The 16,733-nt window shown below is 38.3% G+C and overlaps 1 protein-coding gene across 29 annotated transcripts in view; it reads right to left on the reverse strand.

Annotated features, from left to right (window-relative positions):
• GPM6A (glycoprotein M6A) overlaps nt 1–16,733 on the reverse strand; it is a 335,818-nt gene that overhangs the window by 36,300 nt on the left and 282,785 nt on the right. For 28 of the 29 annotated variants that reach the window (XM_008163109.4, XM_065596661.1, XM_065596665.1 and 25 more), the window contains one exon: nt 10,749–10,905. In XM_008163109.4, the coding sequence (XP_008161331.1) occupies nt 10,749–10,905 (157 nt within the window). Of the gene's footprint in view, nt 1–7,956; nt 7,995–10,748; nt 10,906–16,733 lie in introns of those variants that run through there. The other variant, XM_065596680.1, reaches the window with a different exon arrangement.

Raw genomic sequence — 16,733 nt, forward strand, 5'->3', positions numbered from 1 at the left:
TATATATATATACACACACACACACCCCTTCTCGTTTGTCTTTCATTATTACTTCTACAAAGATATGTTCATCCTTCATCCCTCTCTGCAATGTTACATGCTATGTTACAACTCCTAGATTAGTCCCCTCCTTGTTGGAACACTAATATATTTCATACTACTTTACTGCTGTCATTTGATTGATTCTTCTTCACTTGCCTTCCTACCACCAATTGATTGTAAGAGTAAGGAAATGAGAATATTGGGCTCTATATTCTATTAATAATGGGCTAGTTTGTAATAACCAAGATCAATCTCTCATGTTTCTATAATAATCCTAATTAATCCACATACTGTAATGTATATTCATATCTAAAAAAAATCTATGAAAAGTTAATAGCAAATGGTGAAAGGAAGTGTGAAACTTCAAAGGTTAAGAATTGTTCAGATCTATGTAATATGACAAACGATTAACTCCCAACAGCTTTAGCCTGGGAAGTGAGTAGCAGTCCCTTATACAAATCTGGGGTTTCTACCCTTCTGATTTATGCTATTAAATATTAACTAAAGAAACATTATTTACATTTAGAGTGGTAGCATCTGTTATTGTTATGGCTAAATGCAATGTTCATTCTGACTCCTTTTTTTAGAGTTCCTTTTACATCCTTCAATTATTTCCTTTGGGTTCAAATTTTCTACCCTTGCTGACCACGAAGATGTAGTCAATTCTTTTCTTTGGAGGGCCACCAATATCTGTTCAGCTTTTTTGAGTTCTCTGTGTATTGTTAAAAAATACACTAATGATCTGATCAGAAATATTGTGCACACAACTCAAATGCCTAACTAGATTTTTGTTCATATTTTGTTTTGTAGATCTCATTGTAATCTATAGAACAGACTGAGTTCATTCATAAAAATGGTTTAATAGTTTAAAAATGATTCCCTAGATGTGATGACTCTGCTTCTGTAATCCAAAGAACACAAGTTTTATTTGCTGCTCTACAGCAATGTGAATGCTTATCTAAATTGCTGTCCTCCACAAATAATTTTTTTAACATTAGTGCTCACAAAGTGTCACACTTTCTTTGAATCTGAGTTTTGGATTGTTTTACTAGGTCTGTCAAGGGATTAAAAAAATCAATCATGATTAAAAAAATTAATCATGATTAATCACACCATTAATAATAGAATACCATGTAGTTAAATATTTTTGGATATTTTCTACATTTTCAAACATATTGAATTCAATTACAAAGAATACAAAGTGTACAGTGCTAACTTTATTTTTATTACAAGTATTTGCACTGTAAAAAACAAAAGATAGTATTTTTCAATTCCCCCATTCAAGTACTGTAGTGCAATCGCTTTATCATGAAAGTGCAACTTACAAATGTTGAATTACGTACAAAAAAAACCCCACCCTACACTCAAGACCAAAACAATGTTGTAGCCGGCATTGCAAGATATTTATGTGCCAGATGCCTTAAAAATTCATATGTCCCTTCATGCTTCAACCACCATTCCAGAGGACATGAGTCCATGCTGATGACAGGTTCTGCTCGATAACGATCCAAAGCAGTGTGGACCGACACATGTTCATTTTCATTATCTGAGTCACATGCCACCAGCAGATTTTCTTTTTTGGTGGTTTGGGTTCTGTAGTTTCCATATTGGAGTGTTGCTCTTTTAAGACTTCTGAAAGCATGCTCCACACATCATCCTTCTCAGATTTTGGAAGGCACTTCAGGTTCTTAAACCTTGGGTTTAGTGCTGTAGCCACCTTTAGAAATCTCACATTAGTACCTTCTTTGCATTTTTATCAGATCTGCAGCAAAAGTGTTCTTAAAACAAAGAATATGTGCTGGGTCATCATTCGAGACTGCTATGACATGAAATATATGGCAGAATGTGGGTAAAACTGAGCAGGAGACGTATAATTCTCCCCCAAGGAGTTCAGTCGCAAATTTAATTAATGCATTGTTTTTTTAACGCGCATTGACAGCATGGAAGCATGTCCTCTGGAATGGTGGCCGAAGCATGAAGGGGCATACAAATGTTTAGCATATCTGGCATGTAAATACCTTGCAATGCCAGCTACAAAAGTGCCGTGTGAATGCCTGTTCTCACTTTCAGATGACATTGTAAATAAGAAGCAGGCAGCATTATCTCCCGTAAATGTAAACAAACTTGTTTGTTTTAGCGTTTGACTGAACAAGAAGTAGGATTGAGTGGACTTGTAGGTGCTAAAGTTTTACATTGTTTTGGTTTTGAGTGCAGTTATGTAACAAAAAAAAATCAACATTTATAAGATGCACTTTCATGAGAGTGCACTTTAGTACTTATATGAGGTGAAAAATACTGTTTCTTTTATCATGTTTAGAGTGCAAATATTTGTAATCAAAAATAGTAATATAAAGTGAGCACTGTATACTTTGTATTCTGTATTGTAACTGAAATCAATATATTTGAAAATGTAGAAAAACATCCAAAATATTTAATAAATATCAATTGGTATTCTATTGTTTAATAGTGCGATTAAAATTGCAATTAATCACAATTAATATTTTTAGTTAATTGCAGGAGTTAACTGTGATTAACCAATAGCCCTAGTTTTTACCCAAATGTATATACCTACATCTGCCTGTTTCTCATTTTATCTCCTATCCCTTCTTCCAACCTCTTTGTTATGAGTGCTATTTGCAACATTCTGTGTATACAATTACCTACTCTTTAAGATGCAAAATGGACCAATAAATCTGGATTTACGATGGATTCCTGAGGCACTCTGCTGGACGCCTCCCTCAAATGAGATACATTGCTGCTTTTCCATATGATATACAAGACCACACCTCTGCCTGTGGGAGGCACTCTAGGAAGGTTATTTGCACCTGGTTTGAGAGGCAGGCATGCTGGAAGCCTGCAGGGCTTCTACAAGGAAGCATGCCAACGAGGCTAGGGTTGGAAAAGAAGTGGAGTACTCTTTCAAGCATTGCCCACTTGAGATACCACTCGAAGTAGATTGTGAAGTTGTTCAAAATGTGATCACATATGCTCTGCTAGACTACACTCAGCTTGGCTTCCCCACAGTGGGGCTTCAGTGCCCTACTGGGCACTGAAGGATTGGCTCCCCTTTAGGCATGGCTCACATGTCTCTCTAATCTATATTCCTCTCTTCTGGCTTCTTGACTCCAATGGTCAAACTGGGGAGTGAAAATAGTAATAATACTATCCTAATCAATATCATCTCATGGAGCCCTTACAATAAATTATGAAGATGTTCACAATATGATCCTCCCTCTTTCCTTACGTGCTTCAATAAACCATGTGAATTAACAATGTTTACTTTTAAATGATTGGCCTTGGAAATCTGAGTTGTTTTAGTGTCCCTACAAACTCAGGGAGACATCTCTGCATCATCTCCGTAAAACTCACTTTGTAAAGATTTTCTGCACCACTATAACATCTACAGACCTTTTCACGTACATGAAATCTGAGATTCTTGTGAATAAGAGGGGATCCTGAAAGAAGGTACTGGGTTGCTGACCCACAGCAATCCAGCCAAATTTGAGCCCTGTTCATTACACACTGCTAGGAGGACATAGACCAGAGGTGGGCAAACTTTTTGGACTGAGGGCCACATCTGGGTATAGAAATTGTATGGCCGGCCATGAATGCTCATGGTTCCCGGCCAATGGGAGCTGCGGGGGCAGCGCTTGGGGTGGGGCAGCGTGCAGAGCCAACTGGCTGCCCCTACGCATAGAAGCCGGAGGAGAAACATGTCGCTGCTTCCGGGAGCCGCACGGAGCCATGGCATGTGTGGAGCAGGGCAAGCCCCAGACCCCGCTCCCTCTTGGAAGCTCGAAGGCCAGATTAAAACATCTGAAGGGCCAGATGCGGCCCCCGGGCCGTAGTTTGCCCACTCTGACATAGACAGTGGAAGTAAATTTAGTCCATACAATTCTGCAAGTCACCTCTCCGGTAAGCTTTGCTATTCATATTAATTTTTGTATTTTTTAAAGATTTGCTTGTACACAATCTCTAATATTCCCTTCTTCCTTTTCTTACTGCCAAAATCTCCCCCTCCCCCAAATTCCATTTTCCCCTTCTTTGCTGCCAAAATCTTCCATCTTCATTTATCCACCTCTGTCTATTCCATTTCTGGTCTTGACAGTACCACCCTTGGTCAATTACATGATGTAGTTTCTATAGTTTGATTCAATAACTTCATCCGTTGTTTAAGTCCCTGCACTTTCTGCTCTAGAATATAATTCAACTTTGCCCTTTTTCACTATCACATAATCATATGGAACATACATAGCAACAGAAAATTCCTACTTGTGATTAACAGGTAAATACTACAGTAGCCACAAGGGGAATAAGGAATCAGCCATAGCAGGAGTAAGTGGCAAGATCTGCTTCTTGGTAAGGATGAGCCAGAGAAGAAAAACATAGTTTGCTGCTCTTGCAGACTTTGGGGAAGTTAACTGGAAGGATAAGAATCCACAGACATATAGTCTAGAAACTAAATGGGACAGAAAGTGACTACTGTGTTAGCAACTGAGTCTATAAGACTGATGTCTACATTTGTGGGAGTAAATAACAATCTGACTGATAAAAGAGACTGAATAAGATGGCTAACTACTAGTATAAAAATAGGCCTGCCAGACGTGAGCAAAGGATGACGTCAGCAAAACTCATATTCATCAGATGAACAATAGAGCTATTATGCAGGCAGCTACAATTGTACATTTAAAGGAGAATCTCTCTGAAATCTAGGGACGATAGAGTTAACAATTTGATTATTTTATGTCCATAATAGGAAGGCACAACTCATGGAAAAAGTGCAGTAGCTCCCACACAAGCTTTGGAAATATATAACTCAATCACATTTTCAGAAAATATTTTGATCAAGAAATTACGTATTGATCAAACTTACACACTGAGAAAAAATGCCATATACTGTGTGAAAGCCACATTCATAATCCAATTAATTTGAAAGCAAAATAAAACATTTTTCCAGTTTATTGCCAACCAAAAAAAAAAAAGTTAAATAACAGAGTACAAAAGAAAAGAAAAGTCAGAGGCAATGTATGGATAGTTCTTGGCAGGCTACTGTATTAAGGCAAGCAACATAACACTGAAGCAGTAACCCAGCCCAAAATAGCAAAACTTTTCATTTTAAAGAGTAAAATAATTAGTTATGCAATAAGAGATACCTAGAAGCCAAGGTTTCAGAAAAGAGATGCTGTGATGATTGAGAAATGAGTCTTTCATTTAGTCAGCTGACTGACATCACAGTTAGAAAAGATACATACCATGATCATCAAGGTGAATATAAATGGGAGGGCCAACTGATCTCAACTACATTAACTATGTCACAAGTGGCTTTAGGCATAATTGAATATTGTTTCTCATTTTCTAGCTAATCAAGCTCCACAGCCATTCTATGTATCTGTTTATTTAATTCATGGAATATACATATAGTATTGAGAAATGTAAGTATGAAGACTAAAAACCATTGCTGATCTGTGCTTGAATTTATTTAACAATCCTGTACTGCCCTTATTTTACTTCATTAACAATGAGTTAGCTCTGAAACAATAGTCACTAACTTTTACCACTGACACTTACTCAGGACCTGTCTACATGGGCAAGAAAGGGCAAAACTGTCTGCTTTCAACACAAAAGTTTCACTTTTTGTCAAAAAACTGAATATCTGAACACCAAAAAGCTTTCAGTTTCTCAGTGAAATGTCAACATTTTCCACAGAAAATTGACAAAAGCCATTTTTTTTCATTTTTTTGTCAAATAATTTTTCCAGAAACCTCCTCCCCCCCCCCGACATTTTCTGACCAGCTGTAGTTACTGGTGTAATCAATGCATACATGTATTATACACTTCATTAATATCAGCAGGAACTGATGCTGAAGCGGAAAAGAACTCAACTTGATTCCCAGACCTCCAGGTGAGCCTGCAACGCTACTGTTCAGAAATATTTTTTAATTCATAATTTGAGCAAATTCTACCTGGAATCATTGAAACAAACACACAACCTCATTTTTACAGTGCCACTTTTCAAGTTACAGCCATTATGTGGTTTCAAATTATTTTAGAATGCAAATATTTCGTGTGCATATGTGACCATAAAGAGGTCACTTTTAGAATACCTTTTTGGGTCACTTTTAGAATACATTGCTAGAAAGCAACTGGTTGATTCTATTAGTTGAGATTTTTGGTTTTGTGTAGTGTTTTTTTTTTTTAACTTACAAGATCAATATCCCAGAATTCCATATAACGAAGCCTTCTTGCAGTCTGTGATATGAGCTAATCTTCCTTGTGGTGGGGCGGCTGCCCCATGCCCAGAGAGGGTGGGCTGCGGCAGGCCCGGGCGCCTGTGTAGACGCGCAGCCAATCAGAGAAGGGCTTACTGGGAGCCAATCAGAGGACAGATTGGAGCCAGCCAATCAGGGGCCAGCTCAGCCATATAAAAGACTGCTCAAGGCGAGAGCAGTCAGTCTGTTCCAGGCCTTCAGAGGGGAAGATCTGTCTCCAGAGCTGGGAGGCCAGCACTACGGACAGCGCAGTGCAGGCCAGCCTTAGAGAGCGGGAGAAGGTTCTACTCAGTAGCCTGCCAGGCGGCAGGTCTGGAAGGAAAAGGCCTAGCGCAGAGAAGGGCCGTTGGGGAAGCGGTCCAGAGGAGTAGTCAAATGAGGAAGGAGAAGGAGGACAGCAAGGCTGTTGCTAGAGGGCCTCTGGATCGGGACTCAGAGTAGTGAGCGGGCCTGAGTCCCCCCCTTCCCCCCTTTTTGTTCCCTTTGGCCATACGCTCAGCCATAGGCCGCAGGGAGCGGTCAGCCAGAACCACGCCCGATCCTGGACTGTAGGGATCGGACTTAAAGGTGTGAGACTGTTGATCACCCTTCCCCCGCCCCCGGAAGGGGGCGCGAACGGACCGAAGGACACTGTCGGAGGGCAGTGTTCCAGAAGGAGGACCCTGTGCGTTGGGAGCAACGCGAGTCCGCACGCCAACCAAAGGCGAGACGACAGGCGGGACGCCACCAGAAGAGGGCGCCCTACTGGATCGAACCAATTCCCCGAGACGGCCAGTAGGAGGCGCTGCAGTGGTGAGTCCCAACCCTGTCACACTCCTCAATAGCACAATCTCCATTTGGCAACTCTACAATTACAGTATATTAATTTCTCTTATCTGATCTACACAGCAACAGCGCCATCTGGGCTACATACACAGGGCAACCTTTTTAATTTTTAATAGGAGTTATATGTCTAATTCTCCATGTACTGTGCTCTGAATTTATCCTCCTACATATAGTGATGTGAAAAAGAGGAATGCAGAAATGCAAAAGCATCGTGATAGAACTGAACTATCTTTTAATGATATCTTTTTCAAATAAAAATTGTTGCTTTTCTCTAGTCATTATTTTTATATATTTATTTATATAAAGAATTATTTTTAAAATATGTGAATGAAGTAAAAGAAACATGTAAACAAGACTTATATCAATTAAAATTTGAGGCAATCTGTATATTTTAAGAATGTAGAGTTGTAGGCTAGATTAAAATAAAAAGACCAATAAAAACTCCACTGTTCTTTATTATGACAAGATTCCTGCTGATCTTAAGAAGACCATAGAGAACCAGAGCAGGAATCAAAGTATGGGAAGAAAGGAGAGGCCAGGAAATAAAGAGCTAACTCAAGGAGGTCAGTTGAAGAGTTAGGGAGAATACAGAGTATTGCCCTATGACTCCCACCGACCTACAGAGCTCCCTGCAGTGACTACTGTAATGCTTTTAACATATTTCTTCGACTGACAATGCATATCAAACATTTCTAAACAAATAGAAATCAAACAAATTTGCCATCTTCATTAAGGTTGGGAGTGCATGTCTATATACAACTATACATGTAACTGTATGTCTTATACAACTATACATATAAAATGATGGGGTCTAAATTACCTGTTACCACTCAAGAAAGATCTTGGAGTCATTGTGGCTAGTTCTTTGAAAACATCAATGTGTAGAGGCAGTCAAAAAAGCAAACAGAATGTTGGGAATCATTAAGAAAGGGATAGATAATAAGACAAAAATATCATATTGCCTCTATATAAATCCATGGTACACCCACTTCTTGAATACTGCATGCAGATGTGGTTGCCCCATCTCAAAAAAGATATATTGGAAAAGGTTCAGAAAAGGGCAACAAAATGATTAGGGGTATGGGACGGCTTCCATATGAGGAGATTAATAAGACTGGGACTTTTCAACTTGAAACGAGATGACAAGGGGGGATATGAGAGAAGTCTATAAAATCATGACTGGTGTGGAGAAAGTAAATAAGGAAGTGTTATTTACTCCTTCTTATAACACAAGAACTAGGGGTCACCAAATGAAATTAAAGGCAGCAGGTTTAAAACAAACAAAAGGAAATATTTTTTCCACACAACGCACAGTCAACCTGTGGAACTCCTTGACAGAGGATGTTGTGAATATAACAGTATTCAAAAAAGAAGTAGATACGTTTATGGATGATAGTCCATCAATGCCTATTAGCCAGGATGGACAGGGATGGTGTTCCTAGCCTCTGTTTGCCAGAAGCTGGGAATGGGTGACAGGGCATGGATCACTTGATGATTACCTGTTCTGTTCATTCTCTCTGGGGCACCCGGGATTGGCCACTGTCGGAAGACAGGATACTGGGCTAGATGGCCGGTCTTATGTCAGTATCTTAGGTTTGGGATTTTTTTAACCCTTACAAACAGGTTAGCTATCAAATAGCTACCAAAAAAGGACCAGGAAATTCAAAATTAGGGTTTAACCTAAAAGAAACCCAAATATTTGAAAATATAGAAATGAACAGAATTAGAGCTCCCATACAATCTCCCTGGGGGGAAAATACTCTCAATGAAATCCTGACTCCATTGAAGTCAGCTACAAAACTCCCATTCACTTAAATTGGGCCAGGATTTCACCCTCTCTGTCAACTTCCTCCACTCATAGCAAACAAGTTCATCTTGTTATTGGGCATGAAAACCAAACTGCTTTAATTTTAATTGTACATATTGAATCCTCCTAGGCATAGGTGATAAGATTTTGGCATTTATTATTATGAAAGGAATAAAGGTTAATGTGTAGATGGAGCATAACTCTTTGTATTGAAGAATGCATATATGAAAACTGTTATAAAATCAATGATCTGGGCTCCACAAGTTGTATTAGTACAGTATCTCCTGTACATTTAAGATGTCTGCAGCCATAGACTTAAGACTTCTCAAAGCCCATAAGATGATAAAAGCATGATCAAAGAACTTGGTGGTGGTCTCAGTACAGTAACTTTTCCCAATTTATAATGTTCCCAGCCTCTGACTACAGACATCTTTAAAGGTCTCAACAAGTCCTCGGTCCAACTATTAATATCTCAGCCAGTAGTTATGAACGGAACAAAGTCAAGAAGATGAAAGAGTGACATTATTATAGGGCAGGTTACAGTTGTTAGGATGGCCTTAACTGTGCATTTCCACAATTTCAAATATGTGGATTTCTTTTCAAGTTAAGTTTAGCTATGGATTGCCTTGGTTTCTAATAGTTGACTCTTGATAACTATTATGCTCTTGGAAGGTTTTTACCCTTTGTCACCAGAATGTACTCTTAGCCTTTACTTCAGCTTATCAATATATGCCATCTCAGAATATAGCGTAGTGATTAGCCCTCCTTTGAATAAAATTTTATTTTCATGCTATTCGCAATTATGCCTATTATCATCAAGATATAAAATGATCAACTTTAAAAATTCTACAGGCTTCCAAAAGTATATCAATCACCTACTCCCACTCAAACAGCAAAATATTTTTGATAAATGATGTGACAATACCTGAGCTTCTAAGAATGGAAGAGAAAATGGGACAAACACACAGGTAAAAGGAATGATAATTTGGTAAACCAAGAAATTTACTACCCCATTCTGCCCATCTTTAATACTCTCAGATTTAGAGTAGCCTCTCCCCAACCCAGAAAGGTTCTGCTAATAAAGACTCCCTTGAATTTATTCAGCACAGTCCCCAAAATATAATTATTTAGTTGTTTCAGTAGTAAACAGAGACTAAGTGTGACTGGCCAAGCAATCCTAGGGCATAAATGTGCATGTAGCTAATCCAGAAGTCAATTTGTGTTTTAGTTTTGAAGTGAATATGAGTTTTGAATAACTGTTCACCAATATGAGTAAAAGGTTTAATAATGTGGAGCTGGATTTTGAACAAGGAGGAACTGTTCAGGGCCTGATCTATTTATCAGCTCTCACTGTGATTAAATATTACAACCTATATACAGATATGTAGCAGTTCCTAAAGCCCCAATCAGGATACGGGCTTCATTATGTTGGGCACTATAAAATCACATATGAAAACATGGTCCTGCGCCAAAGAGCATAATAGTGAGCAATGAGTTTTCACATCTAGCGTGGGCAAAAGAGCCTGTCCATTTAATTAGTGAAGTGATTATTTCTACAAACATGAATATTAATGATTATGTAGCTTTTATATAGCATTTTTCCTCAGTAGATATTGCTTAGCTAATATGGAGACCATTCATATTATTCCATTCCTTTCTTGCTGCAGTTTTTAAACTACTAACATATAAGAATATATAACAACCCCCCTCCCTAGAGACATATTTCCTCTGTAAACATATCCTAACCTATTCCAACGATGCTATTGAAATTAACATAAGTAATGAAGGTTATCATATTAACATACCCAGGCACTGACACATCTGCCGCAGGTGGTGATTTTGAAATCTCCATAGAGATCCTTGATGGCACCAGTCGTAAAGAATCCCTCCACCATCAGCAAAATGCCGTAGACAAAGAATGCAGCTGCTATGCCATAGATCACATACTTGAAGATGTCAATCCTGTACAAGAAGTGTGAAAGTTATTTATCTCAACAACAGTTCAGTGTTGTATAATAAGATCTCCTCTAGCATAAGAGTTTGCACTCTGAAAAAGCGTCAGTGCTGATGTTCTATAATGTTAAATGCATTTAAAGATGTGTTTAAAAGTTGCCTTATATAGCATGTGGCTGACACATCTGAATAATGGTTACACAAAAAAATAAGGGCTCCCTTCACTTAACGGTATTCAAAAATTGTCCTGGATCAGTAAAAGAGCAGTATTTAAGTCCAAATAATTCCAAAGTCAATTAATTCTCATTTATTTTTTATTATCTAAACAGTGTAATAGGATTAAAATACTTCAACAAATTTAATTAGCAAACATGAATAGAAAACATGATTCTGAAATATTGCGCTCCCTTAAAGATCATCTTGCTTCCTGGACAGTTACAGATATTGAAATGTAATGTGTCATGAAAAAGAGGCTCAGTCACAATCTTCAATTAACTACTCATCACCATACAATTCGTTATATTTAGTTCTCACAAGGCGTTATTAAGCTCTGCTAACAACTCTCTCTCCTCATTATTTTGTATCCACTATTCCCCAATGGACAGTGCGTTTTTGGAGACAGCATTTAAAAAGGATTCCCTAGACACCATATTGAACCTGGTCCTTGTTACTGTTAGCCACGCCTGCCAGAAGGGTAACATATTCATGTAATGATTTCCATTCCAAGGGATCACAAAACATTTTATAAACTATTGGACCAGTCCTGCTCACCTACTCACATCAATATGAGCTTGATTATTATCTGTATTATGGTAGTGTATAGAGGCCCCGGCTGAGATCAAGGACCCATTGTGTGGGTGCTATAAACACCCGTAGTAAGACCCAGTTCCTGCCCTGAAGAGTTTACAGTCTAATTTAAGACAAGGCATAGTGAGCACCACAAGGGGACTATGCACATGAGTCAAGCAAGAATTGAGATCTAAATCTACTGATAAAATGTGAGATTCTCTGCTATGCCTCTGAGAGGGGCTTTGAGTCACCCTTTCACCTTTCTAATCCCAGGATACTCTAGTGACTGGAATGGCTCCTGGCAGAGAATACACACTCCTGGAAGGTTTAAGTAATGATAGCTTCCCCACGTTGTGCTATGGGCTCCAGCATTGCCTGGTATTTGCACAGTGTGGCATGCTGTGACCCAGCCCACTAGGTATCCCTCCTGCCCCCCGCCTTGACCCCAGTACTGGGGCTTGTGAGGAGGTCCTCAAAAAGCAGCCTTGTGACTATCTTCTGTAGTGCCTGAGTCAGGGGAATTCCTGCTCAGGAAGATATGGGGTTTTATAATCCATTTATGCTGGTCCAGCCCATTTACCTGCTCGAAAGGGGTCAGAGTGGAGGGTTCAGGATCTCAGAATTTGATTTAGATCAGAAATTTTCAAACTTTTTCCATATCAGGATTACTCTGCAGCCAATCTCCAACCCCCTTACTTATCTATATGGAATCTTCCTTCAGTTTAGCAATATGGGCAGGGCCCGGTGTTTGTAACTCCATGATATCTGTTTGCAATTCTCCTGGGGGTAAAAACACCCAGGCTGAGAACCCCTGATTTAGATTAATCCTTTAAATCTTCACTGCAATCCAGTCATCTCTTGGGTGAAGTGAAGGGCTAGACAATATTCCAACTATTATAGTGTCTGTCATATTATGAAATGTTCATAGTAATAGTGTAAAATGACCTGTCATGTTATTATGACATGACTTGATATGTCATCTCATGCACTACTATTACTGACACATAATAAAATAATGTAAAATACAATTATAACATTGAAATAAAATAAATTTCAAAATGGAACAAAATATTTTGGTTCCTTTTCTTTCTGTGGGAAATTTTGTCAAAATAAAAAAAATCAGTTTAATTGAAATTGCATATTGCACTGAAAAACAGTTTCCACAAAAATATTTTCAATCTCATCTATGAAACATAACTGTAAATGTAGGTTTTAAGACAACAAGTCTCAAAGCTCAAGTAACGTATCTTTGAACTTAAAAAGCTTGTGAAATTGCAGGTCATCCAAAAACATAAATGTGCACTTTGTATGTCAAATGTCTCAGCATAAATGCCTCTGTGGTGTCTTCAGTGTTTCTGAGAACAGTTGAAACAAGCTTTTTTAATTGCTAACCAATGATCTGGCACCTGGTTGAGGGCAAGATATGTATCATTATTAAACTGAGTCAGCACCTAGAAAATAACTTAAGAGTAACATTTTTAATTGATGAACTGAAAAGGGCTGGGAAAAAAACATGCTAAGCTTTTACCTTTAACAAGGTGCTTTATGCTAATAAAGAATCTGCTCTCAAGATATTTTTCTGCTACCTTTCCTAGCCTCACAATCAGATGATTCTAAGGAGTCACATTTGATATCTGTATTTAGAAACTGGATATCTGAACTAACGATGTAGATACTCAGATGGAAGAATACAGTCTGATTCATCTACATCACTAGAAATCTCATAATTGTTCAGAGAGTTGCATAGTATCTCATGTTTGCTCTTGCATGTTAAAATAATTGTTTTTATGGTAATTCAGCAAGTATAAAATTCATTTTACACAAAGACCTTAAATGACTGATTTTGGAGCAAATCTTGCCATTATTTATAAAGATATACCCTGATAGTAAAGGAAATAGACAAAAATAGTTAAAATATAACTTGATTATAGGTCCAATTCTACCTCCCACACTAGCCATTATACACTTCCATAATGGCATATTGCTCAGAGCTATAGAAATACAGAGCTGTAGTGGAGCTGATGGGATTCTGAGATGCAGTTCACTCCATTGGTAACTGAGCAAAGGCTGATATATTTCAACCTCCGCAGCAGCCTAGAATCTGGGTGGGAAAAAGGTGGTTTTAAGTCATCTTTGCTATGCCTCCCTAGATACTCCATCTCCTGTGACGCTCCTCGAAAAGGCACATCACAGAACCAAGCCCGAGCCCAAACGTCTACACCACAATTAAATAGCTCCGTAGCCTGAGCCCCGTGAGCCTGAGTCAGCTAACATGGGTCAGCCGCGGGTGTTTAATAGCAGTGTAAACATAACCTAGAAGCCTCCCATTGTCATCAGTAGGAATGAGAATAGCTCGATAATTTCCATTAAAATAAATGGAAACAAGACATACACCTACTATCTTCTGTTGAAGCAGGATCAGGCAAATTGGCCTTGTCTAATCTAGGATTTTTCAGACCCATAATTCCCAACAGGTGCAGTTTCACCAAGTGGAAGTGAATGAAGATAAACTGAATTAAGGCCACTCTGAATGAGAGTTGCCTCATAGGGTTTAATGCAGGTTAACTAATCCACTTTTAATTCACATTTTTAGTTAATTAGGATTAACTTTCCTGCATGTTGCCATGTAGACAAGTCTTTATGTCCCTTTGAAAAAACACATCCCTAGTATAGATGCAACCTCTTTCTCTGTGTGTATGTGCATGCACACATGGCTAAAAGTGAGAAAATATGTTGCTCTCTAATGGCTGGGGTCAATTTAGAAAGGACGTTTGGTATTACACCAGCTGACACCTAACACCTAAGAAATCTTCCATTAGTTCAGGAGGTGGTTAGACGTCCATGTTTCTGGGGTCGAAAGGCCAGGATTCTAGTCTTGCTCTCCTTAATTATGGAGAGGACCAGCCTCTTCATAGTTAAGGCTGGAACTATAGTCCAAACATAAGGCTGAATTTAATTCCTATGTACTTTAGCTCCAAAACAAAGAAATATTTTCATGCTTACAAATGTTCAGAATAAATCTCACTAACAGCTAGAATGCTTTTGGAAAATGTTGATTAAGTACACATTGAGATTAAAAAAAAAATAAAACTTCTCCATCTAAAACCTTTGCAATGTCTAAGGATTGTGCGTGCCTTGGTCTGCCCAGGGAAATCATATGATATCACAAAAGTGAAACATAGGTAGAATTTGACATTGACTCATGCTAGAAGACATTTTCAAGGGCAGGACTAGTGAAATATTCAGAAATTACCATTGTTTAAAAATTAGATTTGATTCTTTGGAATATCAGGATGTAGCCGTGTTAGTCTGTATCCACAAAAACAACAAGGAGTTCGGTGGCACCTTAAAGACTAACTGATTTATTTGGGGATAAGCTTTCGTGGGTAAAAAACATCACTTCTTCAGATGCAACATTCTTTTGAATGGAGCTGATGGGGGTAAAATGGCTTAGAATATTTATTATTAATGGTATTATTGTTTATGCTGCAGTAAGACCCCCAAAAAAACATTTAGGATTAGGATGCCAGGAGCCAAGTAGGTCCAGCGGATGACCAAAGGGGGAGACAGAAGCCAGTGGGTGGAATGTGGTGAATAGGCGCAGGGGAGAAAAAGAGGGGGCTGTGCGGTATATAGCATTACAGTAGGAAAGGAGGCTGGAGCAGGAGGCTGCTCCCTTAATAGGAGCAGAGGGGGAAGATGATTGGAGCCAAAATTACAAACCTTTCATTCAGTGCAGTATTTGGATGCTGTGAATAAATGGCATGGGGGGCCATACACTGAATGAGGAGGATGAAAAGAAATATAGAATAATTACCCATTCAAGGACCCTGTGGGAAAAATCATACGTGGTCATGTAATTAATGTAATCATTCTGCAGACACACAAAGGGGCTGAGTTAAGGTTACAAAGGCAACCTTATTTATAACAACAGTTTCTACCTTTAGAGTGCTTGACTTTGCAAACTCAATGTTGCATTAACATAGGCTTTTTGTGTAAACACACAGTATTGATATAAAGAAGAAAGACTATTTTGAATGAAGTTCTTGTGAAACAATTGTGTTGATGGAAGTAAAATCAATTTTTAGAGAGTAAAGAAAGAATTGTTTTCTCTACCATCAAAATCTGGTAGAGAATATTTGTGTTATGGACCTATTCAGGTAGAGATCAACATGTTCATAAGATTTTTCCAACCTATAGTTCAAGCTGTGCTTGCATTGATCTAAATTAAATCAGTGTGACTGTAGAACTTTTCCTTTCTCAATTTTTTCTAATGCTGATTATTAATTATTCCACATTAAGCAGACTTTATAAATAATTAATGAGTTTGGATTCAATCCAACCCGAGGGACATGAGAATAGCTGTAGAGAAAATAGTCACTTTTTTTCTAACAGAAGCAGCCACTGTACTTTGCCACCTGAGTGTGCTGTCATCTTGGAAGAACAAACAGGGCGCAATTAAGTGCAGCGTGGTCTGTCCCAGCAGAATCAAGTTACAGATAGAAAAAAAATATAGGTCTTCTCATTCTTTCCCACATCAGTTCTCTTCAGTATTTTTCCTTGTACTTTAACAAATCCAGTTTCAATAATAAAACCACAACAATAGTTAATAAGATAAACCCCAAGCACTTTATGAACATTCAAAAGCTGTGAACTTCGGAGAAGAGATTGTTGTGACAAATGATATAAACTCTGATGTGGGTTCAGCTGTTTGAATGAAGAAAAAGGGGATTCACAAATGTGATAAAATTTGCAATGTCTATTATTTGCAAAAGATTAGTCAACCACTCACTGAGCTGGTCAAAAAATGGAAAAAAAAAAAGTCCAGATAATTATTTAGTGAAATAACGTCAAAAGTTGTAATGGATATTATTTGAAAAAATGAGAGGGGCACCTTCTCTTAGACAGTGGCTCCCAGGAGAAAGAAGGGGGTGTTATCAAATCCCTCCTTCATATTGGGTTGATTGCCAGGTGATACAGCAGCAAGTAAGCAGCTTGGTGCTACTTACCTGATATAGGCAAGCACATGCTCACAGGACCGAACATGT

Source organism: Chrysemys picta, chromosome 5 (genome assembly GCF_011386835.1).
Source record: "Chrysemys picta bellii isolate R12L10 chromosome 5, ASM1138683v2, whole genome shotgun sequence".
NCBI classification, from domain to species: Eukaryota; Metazoa; Chordata; order Testudines; family Emydidae; genus Chrysemys; species Chrysemys picta.